Source organism: Lemur catta, chromosome 15 (assembly GCF_020740605.2).
Source record: "Lemur catta isolate mLemCat1 chromosome 15, mLemCat1.pri, whole genome shotgun sequence".
Lineage (NCBI taxonomy): Eukaryota > Metazoa > Chordata > Mammalia > Primates > Lemuridae > Lemur > Lemur catta.
In genome coordinates, this window is record NC_059142.1 from 17,224,672 (window position 1) to 17,244,751 (window position 20,080).

General features: G+C 40.5%; 1 protein-coding gene across 1 annotated transcript in view; it reads right to left on the reverse strand.

Annotated features, from left to right (window-relative positions):
* Positions 1 to 20,080, reverse strand: part of VPS53 (VPS53 subunit of GARP complex) — a 137,552-nt gene that overhangs the window by 73,781 nt on the left and 43,691 nt on the right. The window contains exons 8-11 of the mRNA XM_045526163.1: positions 10,162 to 10,240; positions 7,343 to 7,486; positions 6,724 to 6,866; positions 4,276 to 4,417 (exon numbers count right to left, since the gene is read on the reverse strand). Coding sequence (XP_045382119.1) covers positions 4,276 to 4,417; positions 6,724 to 6,866; positions 7,343 to 7,486; positions 10,162 to 10,240 — 508 coding nt within the window. The remainder of the gene's footprint in view (positions 1 to 4,275; positions 4,418 to 6,723; positions 6,867 to 7,342; positions 7,487 to 10,161; positions 10,241 to 20,080) is intronic.

The following is a 20,080-nucleotide window of genomic DNA, read 5'->3' on the forward strand; positions in this document are numbered from 1 at the left end:
TGATGAATGACCACTTGGCCCAGAGTAGGGTGACGGCAGGGACCAGGCTCAGTGTAAACATCACCTATAGTGAGAACCTTCACATCTCCCTGAAGCAGAGCTGTAGTGAACCGATTCTTCCAGACCTGGCCTGCCTAGTTGAAGTGACCACAGCAGTTCTGTTCCCGTTCTAGAAATGCATCTTTAAGGGAGAATCCTTGAAGGCTGTTGGACAGCCATTGTCAGGACTTGGAATGTAGAATGGTTGCTGGGTCATGATAACTGGGACAAAGAATGGTCCCAGGAAGAGGGTGAATTTTAATTGAATGGCGAAGTTGAATGATTTGGAGAAACCTGCAGAGAAGACAGTTGACCAACTAGAGGGGTGAATCAACAGCTCATGGTATTCAGCAGGATTTTCTGGCCAAGGATTTACTATCTGAAACTCTCTGCAAACATGGTAAGAGAGAAAAGTAACAACTGAACAGCTGCAAGGGTGATTTGCAAACCAGTTCTGCCAGAAAATTTCAAACATGGAAGACCAAAAACGAAGGGACTGGGGAAAAAGGTTCAAGTGCTCCTAGCTGACCACTGACCACCACCACAGAGCACAGTATCTGCCTGGAGATGAAACGGCTCCATTCCAAGAGCCTGGCCCTGGCTGAGTTAAGGCAGAGAGGGGTCTTGCCCTGAGAAACAAGCACATCCAGCCCTGTCCTCCCTGGGACCGAAGGTGGCAGACAGTTGTCCACTACTGCATTGACAGTCCTATACCTTTTTTCTACAAAATGCATTATTTTTGCAAACCTAAGCAGAGCTCCTGCCAGTTTTTCATGGTCTCTACATGGTTACCCTGCTCAGCAGCCTCAGCTTGTCCAGAGGGGTCTTTCCCTGTCCTCGTGACCCTAGCACTTCTGACCTGTAAGGGATTTCCTTGGACAGGTGAGAATTTCAGTGTGTTCTAAACAGACCTAAGTTTATTGGCTACTCTATCATCAGATTCAACAGGGCCATTTGTTCTCCTGTGATCCTGTAGCTCCCTGAATGTAAAACAAAAGTCATCAGGAAGTAGGGTCCAGCCAAAGGAGGTGAAAAATAGCTCAGAACAGGTGTCTGGCATTAATGCTATTCAAGCATCCTTCATTGAGACCTATTTCTCATCTGGTCAGCCAGATGATTGCCTCAGAGAGACTGGCCTATGTTTTACTGACAGCGCCCAGCAAGAAGCTATGGGAATTCAGGGGCTACTCCCAGGGTGGGGTCTGTGCTCAAAGCTTAAACCTTCATGTCCCCAAGCAGACTCTGTAGGGCTGAGCCCAGTGCTGTACATGTCTCTGCTGGAAACCAGGCCAGAAGCATGGCTTGGGGAGGGCAGAGAGGAGAGCCCGCACGAGGAAATCAGGGGGTGCTGAAGCCAACCATACAGTTCTCAGGAGAGATGCACGCTCCCTTCAATGGCATTTCTCTTCACTATTTCCTTTTCTGACTTGCATTTTCTTTAAAGGAATTTTCATCCATTTTGTGGCCTATTTTTTTCCCCTTGTTACTAAAACGAAATCAATTTTGAACATAAGTTAGCAAGGAGAGGAGTATATTTTTTTGTTTGCCAAGTATGCAAAGTGTTTTATGGTTCCAGTTGAATTTTATTTGAATAAAGTCATAAGTGAGCCTGAGCAGACAGGGCTTTGCTGTCTTGCCTTAAAACTGAGCTGCTGCCGCCACCACTCTGCAGCCCAGTGCCCTGAGGGACTAGCCCCATTCACCTACTCTGAGGCAGGTCTTGTGGGGCACAGAGGGGATTCCACTGAAGTCCCAGGATCTTAGGGCCAGAAAGATGGGAGCCAGAGAAGGCAGCAGAGGTGAGGGGTGAATAAGTGAGCGGGACTCCAGGTCCAACTCCTACCCTGACTCCCTGCTTCAATCAGAGTAGTGAAGTTTTTATGTTTTTACATATTAGCTCTGTGGCCTCAGGTCACAATAGGCATAGGACCTACCTCCTATGGTAGGTTAATGAAGCCAAGTGACTGCCTGCAGGTACACCCACCTAGCACAGCGTGGGACACCCAATGGATGCTCAGAAAAGGTTAGCAATATATTGTGTTTGGATTCCACATTAGATTTTGTTAGAAGAGAGAGTTTGGAAATCACTGATTTGGCCCTTCTCCCTCATTTTAAAACAACTGAAAAATAACTTTGTTAAAGTACACAAAAAAAACATAAATGTATTTGTATAAGATAATTTCTAAGAAGAATACCAGAGTAAAAGGAAAAAAAAATTTCTCTGCTTCTCCACCTATTCTCATTCCAACTTCCTTCCCCAGAGACATCCACTGTTATCATTTCCAGACCTTTTAGTTACACATTTACATACATAAACATGCCTTTTGCTTTTTACATAAATAGAATCATACCATATGTGCTGGGCTGTAACTCACATTTTGCACTTAACAATGTATCTGAGAGGTTTTTTCCCCACGTTAGCACATCTAAAATATCCCCCATTTCACTACTTTTAAATTGCTATAAAGTATTCCACAGTATAGACATACCTTGATTTATTTAACCATTCTTCAATGATGAACATTATAGAAATATCCCAATTTTTTGTTTTTAAGGCTGTAGTTCACCTCTTCCTTTGTACATCTTCCTCGACACGTATACATTTTTTTGTAAACTTCTTGTTTAGATGTCAAATTATTGCCTCGCAGGACATGCACATTTAAATTTCTGACAGATAATGACAATTTATTCTCCACAAAGGTTATACCAATTTGTATATTAGCACTAAAATCCTCTATTGTTAGTCTTGTAAATTTTTTTGCCAATCTGATGTAGGAAATATAGTATCCTGTGCTGTTTTTTTTCCCATATTTATTAGCCAACTAAATTCTTCAGTGAGTTGTCTTTTTGACCCTGTACTCATTCCTCTAATGGCTTACTTATCTCTTTCTAATTGATTTTTAACAATTTCCTTTTTATGTGCTAGACATTATTTGTCTTACAGAGCTTAAACTATTTTTTAATCCCTTAATTATGTTTATGGTTTCTTTTTCCAAACAGAATTTTGTTCTTTTTATGTTGCCAAACCTTTCAGTACTTTTCTTTATGGCTTCTGGGTTTTATGTCTTGTTTATTCCCCCCGTACTCTGTTATTAGATGGTAGTCTATTCTTCTCGTTTAACAGACAGGACAATTCACTAAGTTACAGCAGAGTCAGTACCAGACCACAAGTCTCTCTTGATGGCTGGCCCAAGGATTTTGCTAGTAAATCACACTGCTTCTCTATTGTTACCAGCAGTTTTAAAAAAAAATGCAGTTTTAAAGAAAATTCAAGAGGTATGAGTCTCTAAACTTTGATTTCTTCTTCCCTTTCTCCTTTCTTCTTTCGCTTTCCATTCCTGCTGGCATGAGTTCTGTATATTCTTTGCATGACTAGGGGACAGAGATGAGTCAGCTGCGATTCCTGCATTTGAGGAGCTCAAAGCCTGTGTGTATGTAACGATGTAAACAGAAATTACCACGAAACATAGAAATTTGGTTTCTCCATAGATAGGAAATCTGAAGAAAGCACAGTGATGTGTTAGCAGGATCCTGGGGCTCCCAAAAGAGGTTTTCAGAAAGACATTTTGCACCTGGTCCTTTTTTTTTTTAAGAGATGAGGTCTTGCTATGTTGCCCATGCTGGATTCAAACTCTTGGACTCAAGCGATCCTCCCACCTCAGCCTCCCAAGTAGCTGCGACTACAAGGTGCATGCCACTGTGCCCAGCCAGACCTGGGGTCTTTGACTCCACAGAGATGAAATGTTTTTAACCAGTAATACTATACTCCACCTTTCCAGTAGAGGTGTACAGTCCCCAGACCTGTTTATCTACCTTTGAGGTTGACAGAGACACACTGACCTAGTTTGCTCTCCAGAAATGTTAAAAGGCAAACCCTAAAGTAAAAAGACATCTGAAATGTAATAAAATTTGATAACTGACAAAGTAATAATGTATTTATGACCAAATAAGTGAGGCCTCTATGACTCACAAAATGACTAGTCTGTAACACGGGATCAATACTTAGATAAAATGATGATAGAACATTCTCAGAACATGAAGTACTGTGTAACAGACAAACAGTAAAGCCACACCAAGTAGTCTGTATCACTTTCACGTTAACTCAGAGAAATCACTGAACAGGGGATTACACACTTAAGCCCATGGACAGAATCGCCACACAGTGAAACACTGGGGTGAAGCCCAATGACCCAACCCATCAATTTCACGTTCCAGCCTCCCGCAGAAATGTCTTACCAGGGTTCCATCTGTCAGGGTACAGCCGGAGAAGCGTTTTGCAAGAAACCCCTCAAAGTTAGTTGTTCTCTGAATAGCAAAAAGAAGCAATTTCACCTCAATTTCCTTAGCTCTGGTACGCATAATCTTTGCAAGTTCTGTCCTTCAAAATAAACAGATAAGAATATTGTCAAAATGACCATTCATTCAGGAAAAGACAAAGTAAATGGCTTTAACTTATATTCACACACACACATAAATGTCTGTGGTCATTTCAAATCCTGTTGTCTGTTACCTGCTTAGTCTAACACCTGGGGAATAGAAATATATATTCTAAATAAGAATTTTAAGGTGAAATTATCTACCAGTCAAAAAAATCAAGGATTATGGATGGATGCTAATTTGTTTATATGGTTACTACTAGGTTTATATCTTTAAACTTTTCAATAATTTGCTAATAATATATATGACGCATTTACTATTTTATTAAAATGTATATATCATATATAATTGCACAAGTCATTAATTATGGAATTACAAAGCCCTCCCTCTTCCAGAGAGCTCAATAACCATCTCTTCAATGAGAGCTCAGGAACCCTGGAAATACATGTGAGAGATGGGAATTCCCATGTGAAGACTGACACATACATGCTTAGGTGGTCCCTGCCTGTAAAACTTATGTGCAACTCACTCAAGTGTTGTGTTTCAGAATGTAAGTTGTTAGGTAACAGAGAAATGTGAGTGCCTAGTAAGGACTAAGCTTTCATCATCTTCCCATACAAATATATGACAAAATCAAAGAGCTTCCGAGTTTATTTGAGAATGATATATCTGTAGGATTTTAGCCAAAATTCTAACAATAAAAGCTTGGCAGCAACACTGCCATTAGCTGAGACAACAATGGCAGGTACTGACGCTCACAGAGACTTGTTGGCTTGAGTGTACTTCTAGTTTCTTGTAGGCTTCATTTTTTTTCCCTCATAGAATTAGTTTGCAAGTCTGCTGAACTGTAGGCTAAAGGGAATTAGTTAATAGTTTCTGAAGGACTTCACTCTTTCTTTCCTAATCAGGATTTAGAAGATGACAACAACTAACTTTCAATCAATACTAAAAGGTTATGTAAATCTGTGATAGCATATGTGTTTCTTAAAACAGGAGCCACATAGAATGGAGCCAGGCACAGTGGCACATGCCTGCAGTCCCAGCTACTTGGGAGGCAGAGGCAGGAGGGTTGCTTGGGGCGAGGAGTTTGAGTCCAGCCTGGGCAACACAGCAAGACCTCCCCATCTCAAAAAAAAATATTAAACAACAACAACAAAATAGCCACACAGAGTGTACAACACCAAGAATGAATCCTAAAGTAAACTATGGGCTTTGGGTGATAATGATGTGTCAGTATAGGTTCATTGACTGTAACAAATACATTACTCTGGTGGAAGGTGCTGATAATGGGGGAAACTATGCATGTGTAGGGGAAGGGATACCTTCTGCTCAGTTTTGCTAAGAACCTAAAACTGCTCTCAAAAATAAAGTCTATTAAAGAAAGTCAATGTCCCTTAACTCAATTTTTTCCCAGAATGCATTTAAAGCACGGAATTTGTATTTCTGTGATTTTAAGAAAGAAGACCACCATGGATCATGTTAAGGTGGCTGAGTTATGCTTACATTATGGGCCTTTTTTTTCGCCTCTTATTAACCTGGAGTTAGGCGTTAATTGTGTACTATTATAAGGGAATATACAATAAGAACGAGTTCCCAACACTGTTGTAGTATAGTTGCAAATAAAGAATATAAATGTTTGACTCTAGCTTTATTGTAGATACACTGATCTACCTTCTTGGGCTTTCATTTTTCAATATAAGGGACTCTATGGCCCTGGGCTACACTCATGGATACTGTAGAGAGGATGAATGAGAGAAGGTCTTTAAAATGCTTAGAACACTCAGATGCCAATATTATTATTTAATAGCTATCCAGAGACTATAAACACTGTATTAGGGGTGGGAAATTCATTCAACAAATATTTCCTCAGTGTCTACTATGTTATTAAAGTAGATACTACCCCTGTCTCTATGGAGCTATCTATCCAGTAAGTCAGAAAATCAAAGTGATGATGGATATATACACAGCCCACTGATATATGTGATACAGATGTGGGGGAAATGTGGGGGCGATGAATCACTGTGGGTAAGTCTGGTAGATGAGTTTTGAGCTGGTGAAGTAGAGAGGGCAGGCTGTCTGAGGCAAGAGGTACAAAAAAAGGAAGGTTCTGGAGCAAAGGGGGCAGCAGAGGGTGGGGTTATAGCAGGAGGGTAGTGGTAGGTGGTATCAACAATTTGGCGGAATCTGGAAGTGATATTCCATCCACAGGACAACATGGAACCACTAGAGACTGGGGGGTGGGGTGTGAAGAGGGATTGATTTTGAAATTTCAATTAACACCAGAACCAGCGGGGAGCTGGACTCTACCTTGTCACGTGGCAAAATTCCACCGCAATCCTCTCTGTCATGTACCACTCACGTGGAAACATACGGCCATATTTCTCCTCGTAGTCCACAAGCTGGCGTTTTATCCAGGCATAGCGTCTGTCGATTTTGTCCAGCCAGGCAACCTCATGAAGGCAGGGAACAAAAATCAGCTCAGTGCTTAGAAGTAGCATTAACAGTTTAAGGAAACAAGTAAAAACACAGACCCAAGACAAAGACAACCAACCTCTGTATTTCTTCAGGTTTTAAAGAATTTAAGCTACCTTTTTTACTTGATCCAGAAGTGTTAACCTGGGGTCCATGATTGGGCTCCAGGGGTCTGTATATTTCCAAAAACTACGCAAAGTTTTATGCATAGGTGCATTTTTCTGGGGAGAGGATCTGTAGCTTTCATTAATTTCTCCAAAGGATCAGTGACCTCAAAATGGTTAAGAACCACTGAACTATAAAGTCAGTCCCTAGGAGTCATCGTTCAACAATCAACACTATAAGTCAGTATAAGTCAGTAATACTAAATAAAGTATAAATCAGTAGGTTTGACAGCATTCATTTTTCAATAAAATTCAAATGTTATATCTGATCCCATTTGGTCAATACTTACATCTTGGTTTTCTTGAAAAAGTACTAGATACTCTGACAGATGCTGCTTAATAAACTTTTTGATGATTTCCTGTTTGATTCTGGGGTCCAAAATATTAGCAACCAGACATGCATCTCGCAGGACATTGCTGGGTCCTCCTGGCCTCTAGTAAAACAAACAACATGCACCAGTTCAAAAGCCAGAAACAACCTTTAAATCGCATGGCCTCTGACAGCTGCTGCTTCTTGTTTCTCTCTTATTGTTAGCATCACTCCTACTCCCTTGACACTCATTCTTTCTACTGTGGATGGATACGTCATGAAGGAATCATTCCTCCATGAAGGAATCATTAAGCTCATCTCACAGTAGCCAACATAAAAACTACCCTGTGAATCAGCAATGAGACATTTTAGAAAACAGGGCCAGCAATGATCAAAGGAAATTTTACTTTCTGAATACCAAAACTGAAAGAGACCTAAAAAGCCAGAATGACACCAGCCTATGATGTCAGAAGACTTTGTCGAAGAGGCCTACAAGCCAGAATGACACCAGTCTCTCTCCACCTGTGCCATTTTTCCCTGATTTCAACCTCTGGGATTCCTGTCCTCAAAGCGCTGTATTTGTGTCAAACAGTGTGGTAGCCTTTAAAACCTAAAACCAGGTTCCAAAACACCAGACTTGTTTCACTGACAGTCAACCACTCAGACAGACAGCCAAAGGTAAAATATTGTGATATCAGCCCAAGCCTGAAAAGACCAGTGGAAGGTTATCAGGGGCTGTACTGATACATCACGATGGGATGGCCTTTGTTATTACCAAAGGCAAGTCAGTCTTGCTTTAACTTTCTTTATAGTAAATCACTGAATGAATGTGGTTGGCTGAGCGGACTATAGCAAAAAGAACACTTGGAATCTACCCTTGGCTAGAAAGCCACGTAGCTTTGGCACAGTTATCCAACCTCATCTGAAAAATAATAGACTTTAACTAGATGATGAATAAGGTTCTTCCAAATCCTTATTTTAATTTTTTTATCAATTCTTTCCAATTCTATCCATCTCAACTGAGGTTCAAGTGCTTCAAATCATGACATAAACTGCCTGAGACCTAAATTGTTAAAATGCTGACTTGTTCCACGCTGAGTGGCTGTTATGTCATCCGCTGAATACACTAACTACTCAACTCTTGCCTCTGGATGACAGGGTTTGATCTGACAGTGAAGTCACAGAAGCTAAAACCTATGGGTTTGTGGGTTCAGATTTTTTCATTTACAGACAATTTACCAGGTTACCTTGGATAATTTTTTTAAAAAAATCTTGATTTCCATTTGTGAAATAGGAATAGTAACACAAGACCTTTAAGAAAAGTCCATAGATTTTAAAAAGGACAAAAGAAAACTCAAAAAATAAAAAGAAAAAGACAGGAAGAAAAAAACATGAAGTCACTGAGCCAGAGAAATGGGAGGCATGCTGTTAAAGAAAACCATTTAACTTCATCTGCCTGGTGGGATCTGGGAAAAAAGATACAAAGTAGGTCATGGTTAGTTTCTTCTAAATAATAAAGATGGGCTTTATTCATCTTTCTTGAAAGGGCAGCAGAGTCTAGCAAAGCTGTCTGGGGCCTGAGAGGAGTCCAGTACTCACAATTAGTGAATAGCCCCACAATCCTTTTTATTTCCCTGACCTTCACTTTCCTCCTGTAGTAAACAGGAATAATGGCTTTCCAACATCTACTCCCTCCCTGCGGTTATATCAGATGACTAAGGAATATGAGGTTCTCAAAGAGAAGTGCTTTATAAATAAATACCTGATTACTAACAGACAGCCATAAAATATGAAGGCATTAAAATCAGGAGCAGGTTTCCTATAGAAAGTAATCTACAAAAGCTGGGCCAACCACACCCATCTACTTCCTAAGTTTCTTTTATGAAGCACACACAAAAAATGATGAAGATATTTCCAGTTATTGAATTATAGAGCAGATCCAGGAAACATTCCTTGGCTCAGTAAATTAATGTATGTCCCCTCTCTCCACCCACCAAGTTCAGCACGGAAGGCTCCTTACCCCTGCGTGCTTCAGGACATTTCTGCCTTGAACGATTCTGTCTCTTGAAATAGCTCAAATAATAGAGGAAAAAAAGCTTGTATGGGCTCTTCCCGCCCCGACACATGCAAAGCATTAAGATGACATCTGCTACAGTTTGAAGGATAGAGCTAAACGCAGTTACCCAAGCACAGTGACAGCCAAGTGAGGGAAAGCTTGTTACATGAGAAGTGTAACCAATAGCTCATAAGTGAAGTACTGTGGGCTTTGCAGACACAACACAAATAGCTCTGTTACCAGTGAGAGCTAAAGGGCATTAATTCCAAAGAACAGGATTATGATCATTAAAAGTGAGGCTCCTAACCGTGTCACTCGGAGAGTTACATAAGCCCATGGATGCCCCTCCCAGTTGTCTTTTCACCAAACCAAAACCAATAAGTTACATAACAATCCTAAAAAACACTGCGGCTTCAAGATTTTTTTTTTTAAAACACAGCTATAAGAAAAGAGGAATTTATAGAGTAGACAACATACAAGGTTTGACATATATGTACTAACTTAAACCAAAACAAACCCTCAGTTTTGATGCTGGAAGAACACAAATGAGGAACTGATGTTGCCTGGGGATATTTAAAATCAAGGATGGTCTCGTTACCCCAAACTTGTATTCAATAGCAAACGGACTTGCAGCTCCCAGCAGACACTTTTGGAATGATAGACGAATGGCAACTGTAGTGAGTAGGAATTTGGCAAGAATGGTGATGATATCTAAAGACTGGAGGGAAAACGCAGAACAGTACCTTGGTACCCTGGGAAGGAAATGCTTCTTCAAAGTCGGCCAGGATCTGCTGTCCTAACTCAGTCTGTGCAGCCTTCACTCTGTGAGGAAAAGGGAACATGTCACCCCTTGGTATAATTTTCAAATACCCACAGGTGATTATGCACTGATCCCTAGGGGTCAGAACTATTGACGTCTTTAGAGATCACCCAGGAAAGGGAGAGGGATGTGTGACTGGGTAAGACAGGTCACACACCAGTTAGTAGCAGGTTTATGACCAGGGCTTGTGCATCTAATTTATTCTCAGGATGGATTTTCCATACCCCCAAAGTTCTTCTATGCCACCCCTCACCTGTCGTGAGGTAGTATATGTTAATTGTTACAAAATTTCATTAGTGAGTAGTTATGCTGTGGGACAATGTTACAGAATAACACCCAACTCAAATGTAAATCCATTTTGCATGACTGGTATAACTGCTCTCCCGATCCTTGGAGCAGAGAATGCGAAGAGGGCTCCATACCCTTTCAGAGTGGTTTTTTGGTTTTGGTTTTGGTTTTTTATCCCAGAAACCAAAAACAGGATAAGTTTTTAAATAAATGAATGCAAAGAATGTTTTCTGAAGTAAAAAGAAAAAAGAGCCAAATGACAAAACGAACTGTTAATGAAGAGTGAAGGCCACTAAAGGAAGACTTAAGCTCAGAAGTTTGTACATATGAAGATGGAATTCCAAGGAAAACCAGTTAGAATGGAGAGGCTGGTACTTAGCAGTGGTTACATGTACACTAGGAGCTCTGGGCTATCTGTCGGCTTGAATGCAAGAGGAAAAAGCAGAAGGATGAGATAGGAGCTGCGCATCACATCCTGCAATTGATCATGCCCTCTGTCCCTGTGTCCTCCACGTCCCCTGCCAGCCACCTGACATTGGCGGTCACCTCACAGAGCTGAGTGGAGCTGGGCTCTGAGGCCCTGCTGGATTGCTTTGCGCGAGAGGCAAATACTTTATCTTTGCTAGAAACACCATAAAAGAGCATGCTTCCTTCCTTGGTCTCCACCCTGTTCCTTCCAAAATTAACTTTATGAAGTTTCTAGAAACGGTGAACAGCTCAAAACCACAATTTCTTTGGCTACTAATGAGTGCCTGGCAACCTGCTGAGATTTTTTTTTTTTTTTTTAAGTAAGGGGATAGGCACGACCCAAAACAGTCTATTTTTTCTGTGGCATATTTATAATTACGCCTTATTCCAAATACTTTCCAGGGTTTTTCCACTATCTTCAAAACTTTTAAAACCACTCTTATGGGGGGGTTTTCAGTCTTTTCAGTCAGTTTTCAAGGGGGCCAGAAATGAGTTAGAGAAGGCTGTTACTGCAACAGCTTCCCAGACCAGAATCAGGGCTATCCATCAGAGTAGCCCAACAGACAGTGGGAAACATGCTTGAGTGTCAACCCTAATATAAAAGAATATGATTTCATAAAATTGTGCCTGAAAGCATCTTGTGATCCCTGCCCAGTAAGCCAAGAGATGGCCTCCTTTGGTGCTAGGTCACAAGACAGAGCTTCCAGGGGCTCAGGCCTCTCTGTTCCTCCCCTCTTCTTGGAAGCACACAAACAGCACCAGTTCCCTCCTAAGCAACAGGGACTTCTGTAAGGGCAGTTCCACCCTTGGCCAGAGTTACTCACAGTCACATTCTCAGGGCTACTGACCATTTCAACAATACTGATGGGGCCAGCACTGCCTCTTTCTCCCCCAACCTCCATCCCCACCATTCTCTAATTCCACATTCTTGCTGACTCTGAAACTGAGGTGGCTGAAAAGATGACCAAAGCCTAGGATGGGACTTGGCACTATCACAGTATAAAACGAAGGGTGAACCACCATACTTCGATATGTAGACCTCCTTGCCATGTTCTTTAATTGCTTTCAAAGTCACCTCGTGAGATAGGCTAGACTTAGCTATGTCACGAGTGAGCTGTGTGTAATCATAAGTCACTTCCTTTACATGGGCCACAACTAAGAACAGCTATGAAATAAGAGGGTGGGGATAGAGGCCTGTACTAGACGATTTTCTGTGTCCTCTCCAGTACTGAGTACTCTGACACCCATCTTACAGTGCTAGCTGGCTTTACTGGGGGCTGCAGGTTGGATGCATGCTTAATGTTAGAGCAGAAAAATAAGCTTCTGCATATAAATGTTCCCAACAATAGTTTTTGAAGTAGCTGTCAGTGATTCAAAAGAAAGAGCAACCATCCTCTTACAGACATTACTGATGATATCTATAAACCCAAACCACAATCCCATGCATTTGCAGGGTGAGACGTGACCTGTAGTCTTTATAATCAATTGCCTAAACAGGATCCTAGAAAGAATTCAACAGACAGAAAAGAATATACCTTTGGCCTCACTCCTTTAAATTTCTTCCTCTTACAACAATGAAAATTAACTCCCTACTGTAAAGACATGGATCAACTGAGACTCTTGTCAGCAGAGCAGATATATGCATTCAACTACCAAGATTTCCTATCCATTCTTAGGAAAGTCGCCCTACACCTCATAGACAATAGGGTAAATAACAATTCCTCTTGGCATCTAAACAAGCTCAGCCTGCTGCGTGGTGGCGACCCAATGTTGGTCACTCTTAGGAAACGAAAGACTCATGGCGCTGCTCTGCAAGAAAGGTCAACCAAGTAGTTTCTGGCATCCTCCTGCCATGTGACTTCAGGGTTGTTCAAAGATGCCCTTTCCTAAATGTGTTATCAGTTTTTCATAAGGGATGGTTGCAGAGGGATGGCAGATTATGAAAATTATTCAGACATTTGTGGATAAAGTAACCCTGACGCTTTCGTTACCGTGTCAATAACAGTCCCAAAGAAAATACCCTCCACAATTCCTATTCAATAAACCCATCGTCCTCCCATATACAAAGAGTCTGTACTGAACAGGATGGTTAATTAGTCAGATGCTACATTTTTCAAACAGACAGGCACTATAAAAAATCTTCACCTAGAATCTCAGCGTGACTCAGTGGGATGCTTTTGAGATCAACAAGGACAATCCTCATCCTTTTGAAACTGAGAAGGAGGTCCAGAAAGAACGCGTCAAAGCCATGCAGCCAGTCAGGCCCTTCCATTCCCTGTTTCAGTGACTTCCCAACCTGCCAAGCCTCTCTCATAGAAGACGTTAGAAATAGATCTGAAAAATACTTCTTAGTTCAAGGGTTTCATGGTTTTCAAGAAAAATGCAAGAATATTCCATTCTCTGTCAGGAAATATTGATTTGTGACTAGAAACATTTGCTTTCATGGATATACTTAGGCCAGGAGGATTTGAAACGTAAAGATACTAAAGAAAAAAAATCTTTCCTTCAATGCTACATTAAACGTTTAAGCATTTGCCAGAAGGGTAGTTGGAAGAAATAGCTATATTCAAATCAAGGCTCAAGAACTTCATATTTCAAATATATGAAGGTTTCAGAACACAACCTTTCTACAATTTATAGACAGCAAGATATTAAAAGCAATGCATAGGGTGGAACTCTCCTGCCTTCTCCCTGCCCCCTCAAAACAAACAGTGATTTCTATCATTTCCAGATGGTTCTACCATCACTATGTAAACATAAGGGAGAAAAACTCACCAGAAATGATGCTAAAAATAAGAAGTCTGGACTTTCCTCAAACTTTTAGTACCTCTTAAAAAACAATTATAGTCAAGAACTGAAAACAAGAAGCTTTCTCCTCATGTTCTTTTTAGTGTTACTTAGCACGTATTAACTTATACAAAATTATTGCCATTAGTGTGAAATGAACTAAAAGAAAAGTAAATTCTCCTGTGTTTCCAGCAGCCCTAGATGATAATGAATGTCTAGAGCACTGAAATATATTTACAGAATGTTGGATTTTCTCTTTTTAAGGGAAAAGTTATTACAGCAGTGATTACAAAGTTCCTTCAAATTTATAAAGCTACCTCTTTGACAAAATGTTGAAAAGAAAGGAGCACAGGCAACAAAAGTAAAAATAAACAAGTGAGACTACATCAAACTAAAAAGCCCACTAGGGAAATGCAAATCAAAACCACAATAAGATATGACCTCACACCCAAACGGAAGCATCTTTTCTTTTTCGAGATGTGGTCTTGCTCTGCCACCCAGACTACAATGCAGTGGTGTGATTATAGCTCACTGCAGCCTTGAACTCCTAGGCTTAAGTGCTCCTCCTGCTTCAGCCTCCTGAGCAGCTGGGACCACAGGCACATGTACAGACTATAGACACGGGCACAGGGATGTCTTTTCATGTGCTTATTGGCCGTTTGTATATCTTCTTTGCAGAAATGTCTTTTGCTCATTTTTGAATTGAGTTTTTGGTTGTCATTTAGTTTTAGGAGTTCTTTATATATTCTGGATATTAATTAATCCCTTATCAGATAAATGACTTACAAATATTTTCCCCCATTCTGTGGGCTGTCATTTTACTCTGTTAATAGTGTCTTTTGATGCACAAATTTTTAAAAGTTTCATGAAATCCAATTTATCTATCTTTTTTTTTTTGGCTCCATAATTTTGGAGTCATATCCAAGAAATCACGGCTAAATCCAATGCTGTGAAAATTTACTCTATGTTTTCTTCTAAGAGTTTTATAGTTTTAGGTCTTACATTTAGGTTATGGATCCATTTTGAGTTATTTTTTGTATACGGTGCTAGGGTGCTAGGTTAGGGTCCAACTTCTATCTTCTGCATGTGGACATCTAGTTTCTTCAGCACCATTTCTTGAAAAGACTATGTTTTCGCCCATTGCATGGTCTTGGCACCCTTACTGAATCCCTACATTGTTTTCTTAAAAATAAAATCCAGTTCTGTCACATTCCTGCCATCAATAATGCCCCTCCCATACCACCAACTGGTAATCAACTCCTAAACACATCTCCTCGACCTCACGGTCACTGCCTTGTAAAGTTCTTATCTTTTCTACTCTAGAATATACTCCTAATCGTCAGTATCTGTACTTCTCTGATCCACCAGACTTTTACAAAATACAAATGAGATCATATCCTCCCTGCTTAAAATTTTTCACTGTCCCCAAAATAAATTCTTTAGCAAGGCTTATAAAATCTGACCCTATCGACCTATGTAGCCTTACCACCCTCTGTTGCCTCTCAAACTACAGTGATATTCCTTCTTTCCCTCTTTCCTCCCTCCTTATCTTGGTGGTAAGGTCCTACATGTTCTTTTAACATACAGATTAAAATTGAACTCTTCTATGACCCCAACCCTAAGCCCCAACATAGGGCCTCGGATACAGAAAAGGCATAGGCAATAATCTATTAGATAAACGAAGGAAACAATAAATGAATCATAAAAACAGATCAATTCTGGGTTATCACAAGAGTAGGGGTAGGCCGGGCGCGGTGGCTCACGCCTGTAATCCTAGCACTCTGGGAGGCCGAGGCGGGTGGTTCGCTCAAGGTCAGGAGTTCGAGACCAGCCTGAGCAATAGTGAGACCCCCGTCTCTACTAAAAAATAGAAATTATCTGGCCAACTAAAAATATATATAGAAAAAAATTAGCCGGGCATAGTGGCGCATGCCTGTAGTCCCAGCTACTCGGGAGGCTGAGGCAGCAGGATCACTTAAACCCAGGAGTTTGAGGTTGCTGTGAGCTAGGCTGATGCCACGGCACTCACTCTAGTCCAGGCAATAGAGCGAGACTCTGTCTCAAAAAAAAAAAAAAAAAAAAAGAGTAGGGGTAGAAGATACTGGCCTCCTACCTCTTCCCCATCCACTGAGAGCATGTCTGCCTGCTCCATCCCAGCTTCCTTCTCTCTTGCAGCTCATAAAGTCCCATTTGTCTGGTTTCTTGGCTGTGTCACATTTCTAGTCTGATATGGCAATCAGCCAGCTCTAAGTGTGAAGGGGTTAGGAAGGATGAGGGAAGGGGTGGTGACTTCCCGCGCACCCTGCCAAGCTCTGTTCCAACATTCTTTAATAGTTCTTTGGCATTTCCACTATAAGATGGCACGCTGAGCACGCATTGCAACCTCCCATTCCTGCCCCGGATCCTCAGAAATAATGAAAAGACTTTATTATAATAAAAATCCAGAACCACGCAAGAAAAGAAGTGGTGGACTAGAAACTCTGAGGACCCCCTGGGAGCACAGGCTTAAAGAATGAAATCACTGACCAAAAATGCTTCTCAAAAATGAAAGATATGATGGTAACAGATACCAGGAGCAGAAGGGGGGCCCAGTGGGACACGCTGGGTCCTTGCAACTGGAGTAACTACGCCAGTGTCCATGTCTACATCTGCACCTGGAATGCTCAGCAGGTGTGGCTCCTGGGTCTGGGAACCTCAGCAGAGGCCAGAGTGGCTGACAACACCCAGGAAGATCAGGGAGCCTCCAAGCCCAGAAGATCAGCCACTATCATACCCACCTGGCAGGTTCCTCCAGGTATGGCCCTGCCTCACTTTAGAGGCACTGTTTGTGATACACTTAGCCAAGCAGCATGTCCCACCTCTCCCCGACAAGCAGGTAGCAGTAAAAGAGCATTCCTGATCAGATTAACAGAACGTCAGCACCAAAAATGAGCTTTCAGCTAGGAATCACCAAAGATCTGAACAACAGTAATACCAAGAAAGCAAGTTGCCATACTCAACAAACTGAAGACCTTACAATGAAGGACAAGAAATAAAACAGGCAACTCAGAGCTTTAAAATATATATATAATTTATATTCTCAGAAAGATTTAAGAGTATATTATGCCCATGAAAAAAGAATCAGCTAGGTATCTTAGAAATTAAAAAGCTGGATTGTTAAAATAAAAATTCAATAGCTAGGCCAAATAGCAGAATGGGCACAAGTGAAAAATAAATTAAAACAGGAAGACTGAGTTAAGGAATTCTTTCAGAAAGCAGCCCAAAAGGACAAAGAGATGGAAAATATGAAAGAAAAATTAAGAAACATGGCAGCAGTTCTAGAAGCCCCAGTATTCATGTAGTAAAGGAGAGAACAGAGGGGACAAGTCATAGAGACTACTCAAAGGAACAAAGGAGAATCATTTCTGAAAACTTAAGAAATTCATGAGTCTTTAAGAATACAACAAGAACAGCGCATCACAAATAAAAAAAGACCTATGTCCTCGTAAAATTCCTGACTTCCCCCAGCCCTAAAATCTCAAATGCTTCCAGAGCAAAAGAAAACTAAAGAAAAATAGGTTGTCTTGTAAGGAAGTAAGAATCAGATTGACTTCAGGTCTTTAATAGACAACGTTGAATGCCAAACAATAGATGCCTATTCTATCATACAATAGCTAAAAGGTGGAAACAACCCAAATGTCTCTCAATAGATGAATGGAGAAATACAATGTGGTATATATATACAATGGAATATTCGGCCTTAAAAAGGAATAAAATTCTGATACATGCCAGAACATCGATGAACCTTGAAAACATTAAGTGAAATAAGCCAGATATAAAAGAACAAATATTGTTTGATTCCACAAGGGACCAAGAATAGGCAAATTCATAGAGACAGAAAGTAGGACAGAGTTTACAAGGACCTGGGTAGAGGAGGACATGGGGAGTTATTATTTAATGGGGACATAGTCTGTTTGGGATGATGAAAAAGTTCCGGAAATGGATAGTGGCAATAGGTGCACAAAAATGTGAATATACTTATATTGCTGTTCTGTACATTTTAAAATCGTTAACATGGTAAATTTTAGGTTATATATACATTTTACAATTATAAAATTTTAAAAAGTAAGAAATCTGAATAGGCTGGGTGCGGTGGCTCACACCTATAATCCTAGCACTCTGGGAGGCCAAGGCGGGCGGATTGTTTGATCTCAGGAGTTCGACACCAGCCTGAGCAAGAGCGAGACCCTGTCTCTACTAAAAATATAAAGAAATTATATGGACAGCTAAAGATATATATAGAAAAAAAAAATTAGCTGGGCATGGTGGCACATGCCTGTAGTCCCAGCTATTCGGGAGGCTGAGGCAGAAGGATTGCTTGAGCCCAGGAGTTTGAGGTTGCTGTGAACTAGGCTGACGCCACAGCACTCCAGCCCGGGAAACAAAGTGAGACTCTGTCTCAAAAAAAAAAAAAAAAAGAAAGAAATCTGAATAGACTAATTAGAAAAAATTGAAAGGATAATCAAAGATCTGCCTTTAAAACAGGTAACATTACCCAGATGGTTTTACAGACAAAAATCTACCTAGATCTGACAAAGGATTAATACCCAGAATATATAGATAATTCCTACAAATCAATAAGAAAGGGATAACTCAATAGACAAGTAGGCAAAGGATATAAACAAACACTTTGCAGAGGAAATGTAAATGGCGCATCATTAATGGAAAAAAATACTAATCTCATTAGTTACCAGGGAAATGAAAATTAAAGGAACTAGATACCATTTTTCATCCATCAGATAAAGAAAAATGAAAAATGACAATATCAAGTGTTGCTGAGGATATAGAGAAATGGGTATTCATATACTGTACAGATGGTACTATAGGTACATACAGCTTCTTTGGAGGGCAAATGGACAGCAGTTATTAAAATTTTAAATATATATAACCCTATGATCCAGAATCTACCCTAGAGAAATACCTGCATATGTGCAAAAGGGGATATATTTTATAAATTAGAAACAATCTAGTCTTTGCAAAATGGATAAACAATCTGTGGTATGTTATTCTACGGAATTGTATGCAGCAATTAAATAGAATGTGGAAAAACATCTCTGAAATACGTTGCTAGGTTGAAAACAAAAAGCAAGTTTCAGAATGAAGCATATGGTATGAAACCATTTATTTATAAAACAAAACAAAGCAAAACAAAACCATTAACTGAAACTATAGATTTATGCAAATGCACGGATAAAAGTCTGTGGAGATATCCATTTAATGGAGTTCTACCTCCAGGGAGAACAACGTAATTTGAGGTATAGCTCAAACTTAAGGGAACTTAAGTTTCATCTGTATATGTGACTTTTTTTAAACAAAAGAAAATGTACATATGTATTACTTGTATAACTAAAAATAAAGAAACTTAAGAAAAAAGAAGCTTGTAGCAGTGAGGCCTTATCAAGAAGGCAGAGTGGAAAATGATGGCTGCTGCTAAGTACTAGCCCCTTCGTTTCTTCTTTGCTGCAAGGAAGGTTGTTAGGATTTGTCAACGGTGATTGTCTCTGTGTTCTCAGTATTCTCCCCAGTGCTGTTTCTAATAGAAAAGTCACCAAATTCACCATCCCTCATCATCCTTTAAAACCCTAATCTTCCTTCTCTCTAAGCATTTGGCTTTCCTTCCACTGGATCCAAATCTGGGACTAAAACTCAATGGTATCAGGAAGGCGTGCCAGGTGTGGTGGCACACGCCTATAGGCCCAGCTACTAGTTACATTCATTACACCCTGAAGGAAATTAGCAACTTCTCCATACTGTCTTTGCCTGGTCATGGCTCTGTAAGGAAATAAGAAGTTGAAAACCCTAGAAAAACACTAAGGACACAAGATACAGATATGGAACAACCTGCTCTATCCTTAAAACAGACATCAACTCAACTTAATAAACATTCACTGAACACTCAGGCTAAGGCAGGAGGATTGCTTAAGCCCAGGAGTTTGAGATCAGCCTGGGTGATACAATGAGACCCTGTTTCTTTTTTTTTCTTTGAGACAGAGTCTCACTTTGTTGCCTGGGCTAGAGTGAGTGCCGTGGCATCAGCCTAGCTCACAGCAACCTCAAACTCCTGGGCTTAAGCGATCCTACTGCCTCAGCCTCCCGAGTAGCTGGGACTACAGGCATGCGCCACCATGCCCAGCTAATTTTTTCTATATATATTTTTAGTTGTCCAGATAATTTTTATTTTTATTTTTAGTAGAGATGGGGTCTCGCTCAGGCTGGTCTCGAACTCCTGACCTCGAGCGATCCACTCGCCTCGGCCTCCC